General features: G+C 37.3%; 1 protein-coding gene across 1 annotated transcript in view; it reads left to right on the forward strand.

Annotated features, from left to right (window-relative positions):
* Positions 1-14,715, forward strand: part of ttn.2 (titin, tandem duplicate 2) — a 162,588-nt gene that overhangs the window by 74,009 nt on the left and 73,864 nt on the right. Inside the window, exons 108-141 of the mRNA XM_066688525.1 lie at positions 164-433; positions 541-816; positions 907-1,046; positions 1,210-1,336; positions 1,435-1,701; positions 1,924-2,190; positions 2,314-2,577; positions 2,687-2,826; positions 3,295-3,421; positions 3,526-3,792; positions 3,902-4,168; positions 4,425-4,691; positions 4,809-4,948; positions 5,216-5,342; positions 6,234-6,376; positions 7,683-7,806; positions 8,093-8,359; positions 8,463-8,560; positions 8,776-8,944; positions 9,288-9,554; positions 9,674-9,940; positions 10,187-10,465; positions 10,585-10,993; positions 11,116-11,240; positions 11,333-11,599; positions 11,711-11,980; positions 12,076-12,375; positions 12,538-12,840; positions 12,955-13,142; positions 13,237-13,351; positions 13,473-13,757; positions 13,844-13,995; positions 14,099-14,246; positions 14,432-14,609. Of these exons, the coding sequence (XP_066544622.1) occupies positions 164-433; positions 541-816; positions 907-1,046; positions 1,210-1,336; positions 1,435-1,701; positions 1,924-2,190; positions 2,314-2,577; positions 2,687-2,826; positions 3,295-3,421; positions 3,526-3,792; positions 3,902-4,168; positions 4,425-4,691; positions 4,809-4,948; positions 5,216-5,342; positions 6,234-6,376; positions 7,683-7,806; positions 8,093-8,359; positions 8,463-8,560; positions 8,776-8,944; positions 9,288-9,554; positions 9,674-9,940; positions 10,187-10,465; positions 10,585-10,993; positions 11,116-11,240; positions 11,333-11,599; positions 11,711-11,980; positions 12,076-12,375; positions 12,538-12,840; positions 12,955-13,142; positions 13,237-13,351; positions 13,473-13,757; positions 13,844-13,995; positions 14,099-14,246; positions 14,432-14,609 (7,300 nt within the window). The remainder of the gene's footprint in view (positions 1-163; positions 434-540; positions 817-906; positions 1,047-1,209; positions 1,337-1,434; positions 1,702-1,923; positions 2,191-2,313; positions 2,578-2,686; positions 2,827-3,294; positions 3,422-3,525; positions 3,793-3,901; positions 4,169-4,424; positions 4,692-4,808; positions 4,949-5,215; positions 5,343-6,233; positions 6,377-7,682; positions 7,807-8,092; positions 8,360-8,462; positions 8,561-8,775; positions 8,945-9,287; positions 9,555-9,673; positions 9,941-10,186; positions 10,466-10,584; positions 10,994-11,115; positions 11,241-11,332; positions 11,600-11,710; positions 11,981-12,075; positions 12,376-12,537; positions 12,841-12,954; positions 13,143-13,236; positions 13,352-13,472; positions 13,758-13,843; positions 13,996-14,098; positions 14,247-14,431; positions 14,610-14,715) is intronic.

Consider the following 14,715-nt stretch of genomic DNA (forward strand, 5'->3'; position numbering starts at 1 on the left):
AGATAAATCCTTAATCCAAAAAGACATTGTATGACTCAAAAATGTTAGTTATTTTAATCAGTATTACAAAATGCATATGTATATACCATGATTGCTAGCTAAATAGATATATATTCCTTTTGCGGTACAATTTACTGTTTATGTGATTTAACTTTTCTTATAGAACTGCCTGTCCGTTTCACAAAGACCCTTGATGAAGAGATTACCGTTATCAAGGGACAGCCTCTGTATTTGACCTGTGAGCTGAGTAAAGACAGAGACGTCATCTGGAAGAAGGATGGTAAGCCTCTGAAGGAGATTGCAGGCAAGTATGCTGTGAATGTCATCGGACTGGCGCGAGCTGTGACCATACAAGATTCTGATGAACCTGATGCTGGCGTGTACTCAGTGGAGACGGCTGACATCAAATGCCAAACAACTGTCAAAGTGATAGGTAGGAATTTCAATGCTCATAATGCCTATTGCATTCATGCAATCTGAACTTCTGTGATTATCTTCTTTTGAATTTGTAACTCAAAATTGTAAATGTTTACCTTATAGAAATTATCCGAGACTGGTTGGTGAAACCCCTGAGAGATCAGCATGTGAAGCCCAAAGCAACTGCCAAGTTCACATGTGAACTTTTCAAGGATACTCCAAATGTGAAGTGGTTCAAAGCCGATGATGAGATTCCAATGGAGCCCAACGACAAGACTGAACCCTTGAAAGACGGAACAAAGCTTGTTCTCCTTGTGAAGAATGCTTCTCCAGATGATATTGGAGAGTATGCTTTAGAGGTGGAAGGTCGAAGATATCCAGCTAAACTGACTCTTGGAGGTATGCAATCAAGAGTATAAAAAGCATGTGTGATACCTATTAATTTTCACTGATGCTGATTGTGTAATGACTGCTATTTTATTGTTTTAGAGCGTGAGGCTGAAATCTTGAAGCCACTGGAAAGTGTTGAGATTTATGAAAAGGAAAGTGCCAGCTTTGAAACCGAAATATCTGAAGAAGATGTTCCTGGGGAATGGAAACTGAAAGGGCAAACGCTGCAGAGATCACCTGTAAGAATTTGAATATATAAATACTTATAAATAATTGCTTTTTGACTTAAAGCTGTTATTATTCTTGTTGTTAGTATTATAATTATTAATAATAATAATACTAACAACAATAAGTAAAAGAGGATATGTGCATATGTTTCCTACTTTTTCTTTTTAATCTCAGACTTGTGAGATCAAGACAGACGGAAAGAAACGTATGCTCTCTCTCCGCAATGTCCAAGTGGACCAAGCTGGTGAAGTTTCATATCAAGCACTGAATGCTGTTACTACTGCAATACTAAAAGTGAAAGGTATGTAGACTAAGAGGTCATGTGCTTTCTAATAGACTGGAATAAAATGAAAGTGCCGTGATATTAATTATATTTTTTAAATCTATTTCATTTTTCAGAAATTGAACTGGACTTCTCTGTCCCATTGAAGGATGTTTCTGTACCTGAGAAAAAGCAGGCTAAATTCCACTGTGAACTTACCAGGGATGTGCCAAAGGTCATGTGGACCAAAGGATCAGACATCATTAAATCTGGTGACAAATTTGACATCATTGATGATGGAAAGAAACATATCTTGGTCATCAACAACTGTCAGTTTGATGATGAAGGAGATTTCACAATCGAAGTTGATGGCAAAAGATCTACAGCTAAACTCACTGTAGAAGGCAAGTGTATCTTATATACATTGTTTAATGTTGTGGTATTTTAGACACCTTTTTAATTATGTTGTAATGGGAATTCAATACATGTATGAAAGTTTATACAGTATTTTTAATTAAACAGCTTAATATGTAAAAATATTATTAAATATTAAAATAATGTTCCTAATACTAATTCTGCAAAGTGCATATTTGGTGAACTAATTAAACTAACTTAATATATTATAGGTATGAGACTCAAGTTCATGACACCATTAAAGGACCAAACTGTGAAGGAAGGCAAAACTGCTCGATTTGAAATTGAACTCTCTCATGAGAACGTGCCAGTGAGCTGGTACAGAAATGACATAAAGCTTCATCCAAGCAGAACAATCCTTACCTCTTCTGAAGGAAAGAAACATGTATTGGAAATCAAAGAAGTCACTCTTGATGACACCTGCCAGATTAAGGCAGAGGCTAAAGGAATTTCTACAATGGGTAACCTGACTGTCCTAGGTAAATTTAGTTGACTACATATATTTTTGTTGTTGTTTTAATTTAATAATAATCATATAAAGTATTTATATGATTGCCTGCCAAGCTTGGCTCCTGTGGGTGACAATTCATTTCATATTACAGAGGGCGACCCATACTTCACTGTCAAATTGCAAGATTACACCGCAGTTGAGAAAGATGAGGTCATTCTAGACTGTGAGCTGAGCAAAAACGTGCCAGTGAAATGGTACAAGGATGAGAAGGAGATCAAAGCTTCGAAGTTGGTTACCATGAAATCTGATGGCAAACGCAGAATTTTGTCCATCAAGAGAGTGGAGAACAAAGATAAAGGAGATTATGTATGTGACTGTGGGACAGACAAGACCATGGCAACTGTGAACATTGAGGGTAAGTGTTGAAAGAAATATATTTTTCTTATAGGCATCGTTTTTGTTATATGGTTCTGCTAATTTATTTTGTATGGTTTTTATTTGACCTACTTCTCATGTATGTACAGCCCGGGCTATTAAAGTGATCCGGCCCTTGTATGGTGTGGAGCTGTTTGACGGAGAAACTGCACGTTTTGAAGTGGAAATCTCTGAATCTGATGTCCATCCACAGTGGAAACTGAAGGGAGAAATGTTGTCTCCTTCACCTGTATGTGGCTTCTAATTTATCACTAAATACATTATTATTATTATTATTATTATTATTATTATTATTATTATTATTTAGCACATTGCTCACAAAATACATTTTAGAGAAATGCTTTCTAGTTATGATTTTGTATTGATAATCACTGGAAATGATGGTCCTTACAAACATTTTTCTAACTTACAAGCTAGTTTGCTTAATTTGTTTTCAACTGATGAACATAGGAATATAAAGTGAGTAGATATTACAAACAGGTTGCATGATTTCAGGAGGATAATGATGTATTATATTATAATTAATATGAAATCAAACAAAAGACAAAAACTACATTTATGTATGTATGTGTATATGTGTGTATGTATTTATTTATTATTAACCCATTGCATAAGGGCTTATTTACTTATAGGAAAATACATAGTAATGTAATGTGTTGATTTAATCTACTGTTCTCTTCATACTTCACATTCACAGGATGTTGAGATTATTGAGGATGGTAGCAAGCATATCTTGACCTTGTACAACTGCAAGATACCTCAGTCAGGAGAGGTATCTTTCCAGGCCGCAAATGCTAAATGTGCAGCAAATCTTAAAGTTAAAGGTATTTTCATTACTTCTCTTCAGACTGTCTTTAAAACCCTTGCTTTTTTTTCCTTCACTTATTATTACGATGCTCAGGATTATGATGCTGTCTTTGTATTACAGAGCTTCCACTTACCTTCATCACTCCTCTGAATGATGTGAAAGTGTATGAGAAAGATGAAGCTAGGTTTGAATGTGAGGTTTCCAGAGAACCCAAGAACTTCCGCTGGCTGAAAGGAACTCAGGAGGTCAAGGCCGATGAGAAGTTTGAAATTGTCGCAGAGGGCAAAAGGCATTGTCTTGTCATCAAAGCAGTTGCTTTTGAAGATGAAGCCAAGTACATGTTTGAAGCTGAAGACAAAAGAACTACTGGGAAACTAATTATCCAAGGTAGGCAGCATAGGTATTTAATTCTGCATGGTTTGAATTTCAAACACAGTGAATTAAAATTTAACTGGGTGAAACTGTTTTCACACTCATATTTTTTAAACTTTTGTAGGCATCCGCCTTGAGTTTGTCAAGCCTATCAAAGATGTTACAGTCAAGGAGCGCGAGACAGCCGAATTCAGTGTTGAGCTTTCACATGAGAATATCCCTGTTGTGTGGTACAAGAACGACGTGCGACTGCATCCCAGCAAAGTTGTACATATGACAGATGAAGGAAAATGCCACACCCTTGCCTTTAAGGAGGTGTCCATTGACGACACATCCTTCATTAAAGTGGAAGCCATGGGAAAAAGCTCTGAGGCTAAGCTCACTGTACTTGGTAAGTAAGTCATTAACTTAAAATGAACCTTATTATGCAAAATTACCTCTAACCGAAGGTTCAGTGATTGTAAAGTATGAAAATCATTGGCCCCTTATTTACATATGCAATTCTATTTTTTTATTTTTTTAAAGCCAAGGGTAATGTGACATTACACATTATAACACTGTTATGACATTATAACATACAACTTAGATTTTAAGTGATTTTCGCCTCTTACACCTACTGTAACTTATTTGCTTCCTGTAATTTACAGAGGGCGAGCCATACTTTGTTAAGAAATTGCAAGACTACACAGCAGTAGAGAAAGATGAAGTTATCTTGCAGTGCGAAGTGAGTAAGGCAGGTGCCGAGGTGAAATGGTTTAAGGATGGCACAGAGATCACTCCATCTAAGAATGTCCAAATTAAAGCTGACGGGAAGAAGCGTATCCTTATTGTCAAGAGAGCACTGAAGTCTGACATTGGAGGATATACCTGTGATTGTGGTTCTGACAAGACCACTGCTAAGCTGAACATTGAAGGTGTGTGTTTAAGTACTTTCTTGTTAATTACTCCATTAGTGAGTAATATGTTGTTTTATTTTCCACTTCAAACCTTTGCTAAATTTTGACTTTTCAATTTCTTTGTTTTCTTCACAGAACGTGACATTAAGATTTTACGTCCACTCTATAGCGTTGAGGTGACAGAAACGGAAACTGCCCGTTTTGAGACAGAAATCTCTGAGGAAGATGTTCATGGCAACTGGAAGCTCAAAGGAGAGGCTCTTCACCAGTCACCTGTAAGAATTAAGTCATGTATTTATATGCTGTGGAATATGTCTGTTCTTTTGACATAGAACCATAAAACATTTAAATGTGTGCTCAACAGAAGATTTGAAAATCTGAGAATACATTGTTATAATATTAATATTTAATATTGCTCTACTGTAAACATTTCAATGAAATTCATAATTCGGAGATCAGAGATTCATAATAGACCTGTGAAACTCTATGAATGGTTTGCACTTCTGTATTGATTGTAAGCATGTGTTGGATTTTTCTTGAAGGATTGTGACATTAAAGAAGAGGGTGCGAAGCACATCCTCATCCTGTATAACGTGCACATGGATCAAGCTGGTCCTGTCGACTTCCAGGCAGCCAACGCCAAATCCAGTGCACAGCTCAGGGTGAAAGGTAGGAAATGTATTATCTCTCCTGAAAAAAACAACAAAAACACTATATAATACATAGAAGATAAAAGGACATGTTGTAGATTCAGCTTTTGAACTTTTTGGACTTTTTAAATAAATCAGTCATATTTGTTAATTTATATTCAAAAATTATGTATTATGAAACTTAAAATTAACCAACCAGATATAATTAAGGACCCATTTTACTAAATGTGTGAATAACTTTTGAAATGCTTTCTTAGTTGACGAGCAGCTCTTCTGTGCAAACATTGCAGAGCATCGTGCCATTTCCTGTTGTGCCAAAGCTCTAAGTCAATAAACACTGTTAGGTGCTAAAGAGGTGATAAGAGGAGAGAGTTTTAGTGCAAGGTGTTTAAAGTACTGATATGCATTACATTTAATATACCACATGTCTTAAATGCAGAGGATTTCTGTTATGTAAATATGTGATAGATTGTTTTTAAATGTAACCTTTGTATTTGATGTGTCTGCATTTTTACAAGTGGTTGGGCAACAGCCAACCCAACATTTTTGCAAAATGCCAATAGGTTTGATTGACAGCAACAGATAGCATAGTATGGGTGCCAATGCTTGTTACCCAATCAGGTCCCCATGCTATTTTGGAAGCCACATGCCTTATCTAGAATGGACATAGTAACGGATCCCTTCCAAGTTTACTGCTGACCATACTAATCTTGAGGAAAATGAATATGCAAATAGAGGGTCCCCTGTGAACAGATCCCCCTGTGTGAGTCCCCAGTGCTCCAGGAGGCTTTAAGGCTCCAGTGCAGTGGCCCGCTTCTGCAGGGGAAGCACAATGAGGATTTGCAGTTGAGGATTAACATTTCTCTCGGGACTTGGGGAGATCTAATAATGTCTTCTCCTCAATCCAAAGCCCGCATAATTGGCCTGCTTAGGCCCCTAAAGGATGTTACAGTTACTGCTGGGGAGACTGCTACCTTCGAATGTGAACTCTCTTATGAAGGAATTGCTGTGGAATGGTTCCTTGGGGATAAGAAACTGGAACCAAGTGACAGAGTAAGTGATACTTACGATAATAATAATAATAATAATAATAATAATAATAATAATAATAATAATAATAATAATAATGGCAGAATGAATGAATGGAATTATTGTGTGTATCACATCTTATCCTGCTATATGGTTAAGAGATCCAGAGGTTGTCTAAAGGGTACACAGGGTACACATGACTCCGTGATGCTGGCTATTGTTTTGATCTTTACAATATTTAGTAGCAGTTTATACAACATACATATGCATTCAATTCAGTGTGAATTTAAAAAATATATTTTAAATTATTGATTGTAATTTATGTATTTTTGCAAATTTCGTGTATTTTTGTAGTATTATAATTTATGTATTTTTATTATTTTAAACAAAATATCCAAAGCATTTTGTCACCTTAGTGTTTTCTGCATATAAGGGCCTCAAAGGATTAGAATTCCATTTCTGGCATTCGATCTGCGTTTTGAGATAACACAGTGGGCTATTCTGCCCCGCAAGCGTTCCTACGGGGTTATTTTTAACTTCTTCAAATGCTGGCGTCCATGCTTGGAGGGCAGGGGCCATTGGGAGTTATTTGAGTTATGTGAAAGTCATTGAACTACCTGTTATTCATATTGAACAAAGTTTTTGCTCAAATTTGTTATCACATAAATAAAAATATAATGAAACAATGATAATGTTAACAATAAGCAGCTTTTGCAATTTGTGTGATTTATTGTTTGAAGTAAAGTGTACCAGTGTTTGAATTCAGTTGATTGTTTTGCTTGACATGCTTGGGTGTCTACTGCACAGAAAAAGGGTTGTATTATCATATTGCAGAGTTATTGTGACTTTCATTTAAATACAAAAAATGAGTTAGTTGTGGTTAGTTAGCTGTGATTGTTTTTTTATGCAGTCAAATCATAAACACAGGAGCATTTTAAGCTTTATTGAAGCATCAGCTATTTATTGTTGTGTGGTAGATTTAATCAAATGTTTTCATCTTTATTTTTTTACTTGAGACACACTATTCAAGTGATTTTGTGAATCGTGTGCAAATTAATGCCTGAATTGTTTAATTAATGACTCGTGAGCGAACGTTTATACATTTTGTATAAAAACAAACAATGATTTTCAAGACGAAGAACACTTAAAGCTAGTAACTAGTAACCAATTGCTAAGGATGTTAATATTGACTATTTAAGACATGCGTTGGTATTATTAAGAAAGTAAAAAATGTGGTTGACTCGAGACCACAAATGTGTATTGATTTTACAATTGACAATAACTCCAGGGCAAGTTATTTAAACTGTTATTTTAAATATTCTTTACTTAGATTGTCACTCGTGCTGAAGGAAGAGTTCACACGCTGACCCTCAGAGATGTTAAGATAGAGGAGGCTGGTGAAGTTAAACTGACAGCCAAGGACTTCAAAATCCAGGCTAATCTTATTGTTAAAGGTAGGTCATATTGTTTGTGCATTTAAATAAAATATTTAAAAGACAAGGCTCAGTATGCTCATAATCTTTCAAGACTGAATTGTCTACAAGGGAAACAAATACATTTTCTTTCTTCAATGCTATGGTTAAAAATGTGAATATATACATAAATTGTATAAATATTATATATCATAATTATTTTTATCATTTCAAGTAGTAATAATAGTAGCAATTGTAGTTGTTGCTCCAGAGACGTTACATAACATTGGTCTTGTATGTAAAACTCTGTTCTTGCTTTACATTATAGAGCAACCAGTTGAATTTACTAAACCTCTGGAAGATCAGACCGTAGAAGAGGAGGCCACTGCTATACTGGAGTGTGAAGTCTCCAGAGAAAATGCTGAGGTCAGGTGGTTTAGAGATGGGCAAGAAATCCGCAAAACAAAGAAACACGAGATGGTGGCTGAGGGCCGAGTCAGAAGACTTATCATTCAGGGCTGCACCCCGGATGATTCAAAAACCTATACCTGTGATGCAAAGGATTTCAAGACTTCTGCTTTCTTGAATGTTGAGCGTAAGTACAATATTGGGATAAAATATGGTACAAGTCTATCTCTTCATACTGATTTAAGATCTGAATCAATAATTGGTGTAAGCATAATGATTTATTTTTGCAGCCCCACATGTTGAGTTCACAAAACCACTCCATGATGTTGAGGTTAAAGAAAAGGAATCTGCCAGATTTGAATGTGAAGTTTCCCGTGAAAGCGCGAAGGTCAGTGAAACACTTGTACAAATTAGTTTTCATGAATAGCTTAACTGAACTTTCTTAGGATTTCAGGAGGATCTTGTGGAACAGTGACAGCATGTTACTTTTAAATGTCCCAATTAAAAGCATCGAAGTCCAGAGGGAAATGAACTGCTTATCTAAACACAACTTACCAGCATGTTATTCGAAGGATTTAATTACTAATTACTTTCTTCTTTCAGGTTCGCTGGTTCAAGGATGGCAGTGAGATCAGAAAAGGCAAAAAGTATGAGATAATTTCCAAGGGTGTCCAGCGCATTCTTGTCATCAGCAAGTCTGTGTTTGATGATGAAGCTGAATATGAATGTGATGCAAGGACATCTAAGACCTCTGGCATGCTGACAGTCATCGGTAAGTTGGATTTATAGAATCACCCATCCCTCTATCAAAGTGAAAGCATTTAATTTTAGTTCGCTGACATTTTCAATTTACTTTATTTGAAATATGATGACTTAATTTTCCAAAAAAAACACATGTATTAGATGTGAATCAGGGTACAAGGTTTTTTTTTTTATTAACTTTTAAATATACACACATCATTATGATGCATGACACACTAGATATTTTAAACCCTACATTTCAGCTCCATTGCATCCTATATTAATGCTTATGTTAACTAAATGTCAGATCACAACACCACTTCAGAAAGTAAAAGGCACTTAACTTTTTTTTCTTAATCTCATTCCCTTTGTAGAAGAAGAAGCTGTCTTCACCAAGAATCTTTCAAATGTCGAGGGTACTGAAACAGACAGCATTAAGATGATCTGTGAAGTGTCCAAACCCAGTGCAGATGTCATCTGGTACAAAGGTGATACTGAGCTGCCTGAGGGCGGGAGACACGAGCAGATAGCTGACGGCAAGAAGAGGATATTGATCATACAGGATATCCGCCTTGACGATGCAGGAGAGTATAACTGCAGACTGCCAACTTCACAAACATCAGCAACACTTAAAATCAATGGTATGTGCTGTTGGCGCCTTCCACTGCAACTGCAATTAAACCGCTCTGTAGAAAAAACTCTAAATGTTTATCTGAAATGTGTTTTTTTGGTTTGTCATCGATTCCCTTTCATTTTCCAGAACTTGCCGCTGAATTTATTGCAAGACCCCAGAACCAGGAAGTACTGGAAGGTGACAAAGCTGAATTTGTCTGCTCAGTATCCAAGGACACATATGAAGTCAAGTGGCTCAAGGGCGACAAGGCACTTGAAGCTGGAGACAAATATGACATTATCTGTGATGGCAAAAGGAGAGTCCTTGTCGTAAAGGACTGCATTCCTGGAGATGAAGGAACCTTCGCTGCATCAGTTGGCTCTTCAAGAGCACCGGCAGACCTGGTGGTCATTGGTATGTTAAAAAGAAAAAAAAAAAAAACTTTCTTCCAACATGTGCTTTTCACTGATCACACAGCCTTAAAACTGTGTATGTATAATTTACAATATGTACAGTATTTCTTCAGATTTCTTCAGCTTCCTTACAGATTGCAGCAAATAGTTCCAATTTTTATTGGATCAAAATAAAATGCAAATCAAAATATGCAAATCTGTATAAATATGTATCTTCCATTTAATTTATTTATTTGTGCTTTTACAGAAAAACTCAGAATTATAACCCCTATCAAAGACATACAAGCAACAGAAGGGCAAGAAATTGTCTTCAACTGTGAAGTCAACACTGAGGGAGCCAAACCCAAATGGCTGAAAAATGATGAAACCATTTTCGATAGTGGAAAATACATCATAGTTCAGAAAGACTTGGTATTTTCCCTGAGAATTAGAGATGCACAGAAGGATGATCAAGCCAATTATACCATCAACCTGATGAACCACAGAGGCGAGCATGTCAAATGCTCTGCAAAATTAAGTGTTCAAGGTAAAACATCAATCTTTAATAAAGGACGAATACCATTGTTTCAGTAAATATATTTATTTTAAAAATATTAATGTCTGTATCTGTTGTATTTGAGATTAACACGTTTTAATAATCAACAGAGGAGGATCTTCGGATCATTGAACCTATTGAGGACTGTGAAACTCAGGAAAAGAAAACCATCAGCTTCACCTGCAAAGTCAACCGACCAAATGTTACACTCAAATGGATGAAAGGTGGACAGGAAATTACCTTCAACAAACGCATCATGTACAAGGTTGACAAGAACAAGCACACTCTCATTGTGAGAGACTGCAGTCTGGCCGATGAGGGTGATTACTGTGCCATCGCTGGAACAGACAAGACCGTCGCAGAGTTAATTATCAGTGAAGCACCCACCGATTTTACCAGTAACCTTCAAGACCAGACAGTCATTGAATTTGAAGACGCTATCTTTACATGCCAGCTTTCCAAAGAAAAGGCTACGGTCAAGTGGTACAAGAATGGCAGAGAAATTAGAGAAGGACCTAGGTAACCCTTTTTCTGAATATGGACGCATTTTTTTCATGCTGTTATGAGTAAAAATGTAAATGAGTAAAATTCCTACTGCCTAGATAAACTGAGTCTGTACTCCTTTTTCTGCTGTCTTATAGGTACCACATGGAGAAAGAAGGCAACTTGTGCACACTTAGTGTCAAGGAATGCAGGCCCGATGATGAGTGTGAATATGCCTGTGGGGTGGAGGACAGGCGCTCACGGGCCAGGCTTTTTGTTGAAGGCAAGCACTTATCATTTATCCTTCAGTATATTTTTCATGTCAAAGTGGCTTGATTTTTAAAACTATTTTTTAATGTTATTTTTCTACCACAGAAATCCCAGTTGAGATCATCAGACCTCCTAAAGATGTCTTTGATGCCCCTGGATCAGATGTGGTGTTTGAGGCAGAGTTGAACAAGGACAGAGTTGAAGTGAAATGGTTGAGAAATAACATGATAATTGTCCAAGGTGACAAGTATCAAATGATGAGTGAAGGCAAGTTGCACAGACTTCAGGTCTGTGAGATCAAGCCTCGTGATCAAGGCGAGTATAGAATAATTGCCAAAGACAAGGACGCCAGAGCAAAACTGGAACTGGCAGGTACGTAACTGTAAAAAAGAAAAAGCCAATAAAATACAATAATGGTCGTAAGGAGTTTATTACTGTGCATGCAAAACTTATGTATCTTATTGCTGTTCATTTTTTTTTTAGCTGTTCCCACTATCAAGACCACTGATCAAAACCTTATAACGGATGCTGGAAAGCTCTTCATAATGACCGTTCCTTTTGATGCTTATCCGCGAGCGGAAGCAGAGTGGTTTTTTGATGACGTCAGCCTGCCTGCGCAAAATATTGACACAACAACAGATATGACCAGCTACAGGTTGAAAGATCCCAAGAAATCTGATCAAGGACGATACAAAATTGTCATTCATAACAAACATGGCAAGGGAGAAGCATTCATCAATCTGGATGTGATTGGTAAGGCCGCTCCCAGTAATGATTACATTCAAAACAGAGAAACATCGGTCAAAGTAAAAAATAAAACATTAACTTATTATTGGATTGGATTGTAGATGTTCCTGGACCTGTGCAGAATCTGAAAGTGGTTGATACCTGCGATGGAGAAGTCAGTCTTGCATGGGAAGAACCTGAAAGCGATGGCGGAAGCAAGATCTTAGCCTACGTTGTAGAAAGGCGTGATATCAGACGCAAGACCTGGACCCTGGCAACTGACCGTGCCGACTGTCCTGAGTACACCGTGACTGGACTGCAAAGGGACGCTGAATATCTGTTCCGTGTTTGTGCTCGTAACAGAGTCGGCAGTGGACCAACAGTGGAGACAGACGACCCTGTTCAAGCCAAGAACAAATTTGGTGAGTGTTATAAAGTGCCTAAGGTCCTAACTCCACAATGATGTTCAGTTGTGTTCATGTTGTGCTGAGTAAGCCTGAGGTGAATGTTAATAAGCTCTCCATGTTCATTTTAAATTATATGGATTTTAAAAGTCTAAAAAGTATTTTTTGTTTGCCTTTCAGATGTACCTGATGCTCCACTAAACGTCATGGTTGGAAATGTAAACAAGTTTGGTGCAACAGTCAGCTGGGAACCTCCAGAGTTTGATGGCGGATCTGAAATCACTGCTTATATAATTGAAATGCGTGACAGGACCTCCGTGAGGTGGGAGAGCGCTCTGGTGACGAAACCAGAGGACCGCGTCGCGACCATTAATGATGTTGTGGAGAACAAAGAATACATTTTCCGTGTTAAAGCTGAAAACAAAGCTGGAATTGGAAAACCAAGTGCTGCTACCAATCCTGTAAAGATTATGGATCCCATTGGTAAGTTTCAGAAAGAAAATTAAAATATAATATACTTTAAGATAACTTTTTCATGTGATTAGAAAATATGCTGTTCTGATCCAAATTACTTGTTTTTCCACCCCCCTTTTTTAGAACGGCCAAGTCCCCCACTTAACTTTGAATATTCTGATCAGACAAAGTCGTCTGTTCAGCTGACATGGGAGACTCCGTTGACTGATGGAGGAAGCATGATTACAGGGTACATTATTGAGAAGTGTGAGGATGGGACAGATAAATGGCTGAGATGCAATGCCAGACTTTGTCCAGATCTTTCTTACAAGGTACTTTGCCCCAGAGCAAACCAGAGTAAACATATTTCTTGTGTTCATGAGGTAAAAAGTATTGTCTTGCTCACCTGTTATGCCCTTTCATTAGGTCACTGGCCTTAAGCCTGGACAGAAGTACCTTTACAGAGTTTCCGCTGAGAATGCAGCTGGACTTTCCGATCCAGCTGATGTCATAGGACCTCTTCTGGCCGACGATCCTCATTGTAAATATATTTTTTCTTAGTTCATTTTAGCACAGAATATAAATAAATGCACTTGAATACATGTTTTAAGCAATGGTAATTATGATCATATCAAAAATGTTCTCATCATTGTTTTATGTAGTCGCACCTACTTTGGACCTGAGTGGATTTAAGGATGGCTTGGAGGTCATTGTTCCAAATCCCCTCAAGATTCGTATTCCTATCACTGGATATCCCCTTCCAACTGCAAAATGGTCTGTTCACGAGAAAGATTTGGAAAGTGGAGACCGGGTGTCAATGGAAACCAAGACTACTTATACAGAACTGGTCATTATGCCAAGTGTACGACCAGACAAAGGCATCTATACTGTGCATCTGGAAAACAATGTAACGTCAGTGTCAGGAGACATTGATGTGAATGTCATAGGTATGTATCAAACATTTTTGATTCCATGCAAATTGAACACAAAAAAATGCCACAGGAGGTTACATTTTTCCCCCTTTTTTATTCAGCATGCCCAAGTGCACCCAGAGATCTGAAAGTCGCTGAAGTAACTCGCAACTCAGTACATTTGATGTGGGAAGCCCCTGAACACGATGGCGGAAGTCCATTGACTGGATACCAGGTTGACAAGCGCGAAGTCAGCCGCAAGACTTGGGTCAAGGTATCTCTTCTGTGATTTAAGTTGTCTTACAGATTAATAGATTAATAAAATCACATAAAATGCAAGAAATTACAATCCTTTATATATATATTTTTCTCTTCAGGTTATCACTGGTGTTCAGGACCAGGAATTCACTATCACAGATGTTGTCCAAGGCAAAGAGTACCTCTTTAGAGTATTGGCCTGCAACAAATGTGGCCCAGGAGAGCCAGCATACATAGACGAACCTGTGAATGTATCGTCTCCAGCAAGTAAGTATTTCTAACTATATTAGAAATATATCTATGGCTCTTGTTATGTATTTACTTATTTAAGGGTTGCATTGTAATAAGCACATTACTGTTACTTTAAACACTTTTGTCATACTCTTATATAATTCAGAGAACTTGCACAATCCAAAAACAAGCTAAAATACATATTTCTTATTATGACATAGCTGTACCAGATGCACCCGAGAATGTGAGATGGAGAGACAAGTCTTCCAAAGGCATCTTCCTGACATGGGAACCACCCAGATATGATGGAGGATCTGCTGTCAAGGGCTATATTGTTGACAGGTGTCAACGTGGCACTGATAAATGGGAACCCTGCGGAGACCCAGTTGTAGAAACAAAGTAGGTGTTAACATATTATGATTCATACAAATATTTTGGTAAATACGAGGACATACATTGCTGAATTGTAATTTCATTTTTTAAGCATGCATGTTCTATATCATCC

This window comes from Amia ocellicauda, chromosome 16, assembly GCF_036373705.1.
Source record: "Amia ocellicauda isolate fAmiCal2 chromosome 16, fAmiCal2.hap1, whole genome shotgun sequence".
NCBI classification, from domain to species: Eukaryota; Metazoa; Chordata; class Actinopteri; order Amiiformes; family Amiidae; genus Amia; species Amia ocellicauda.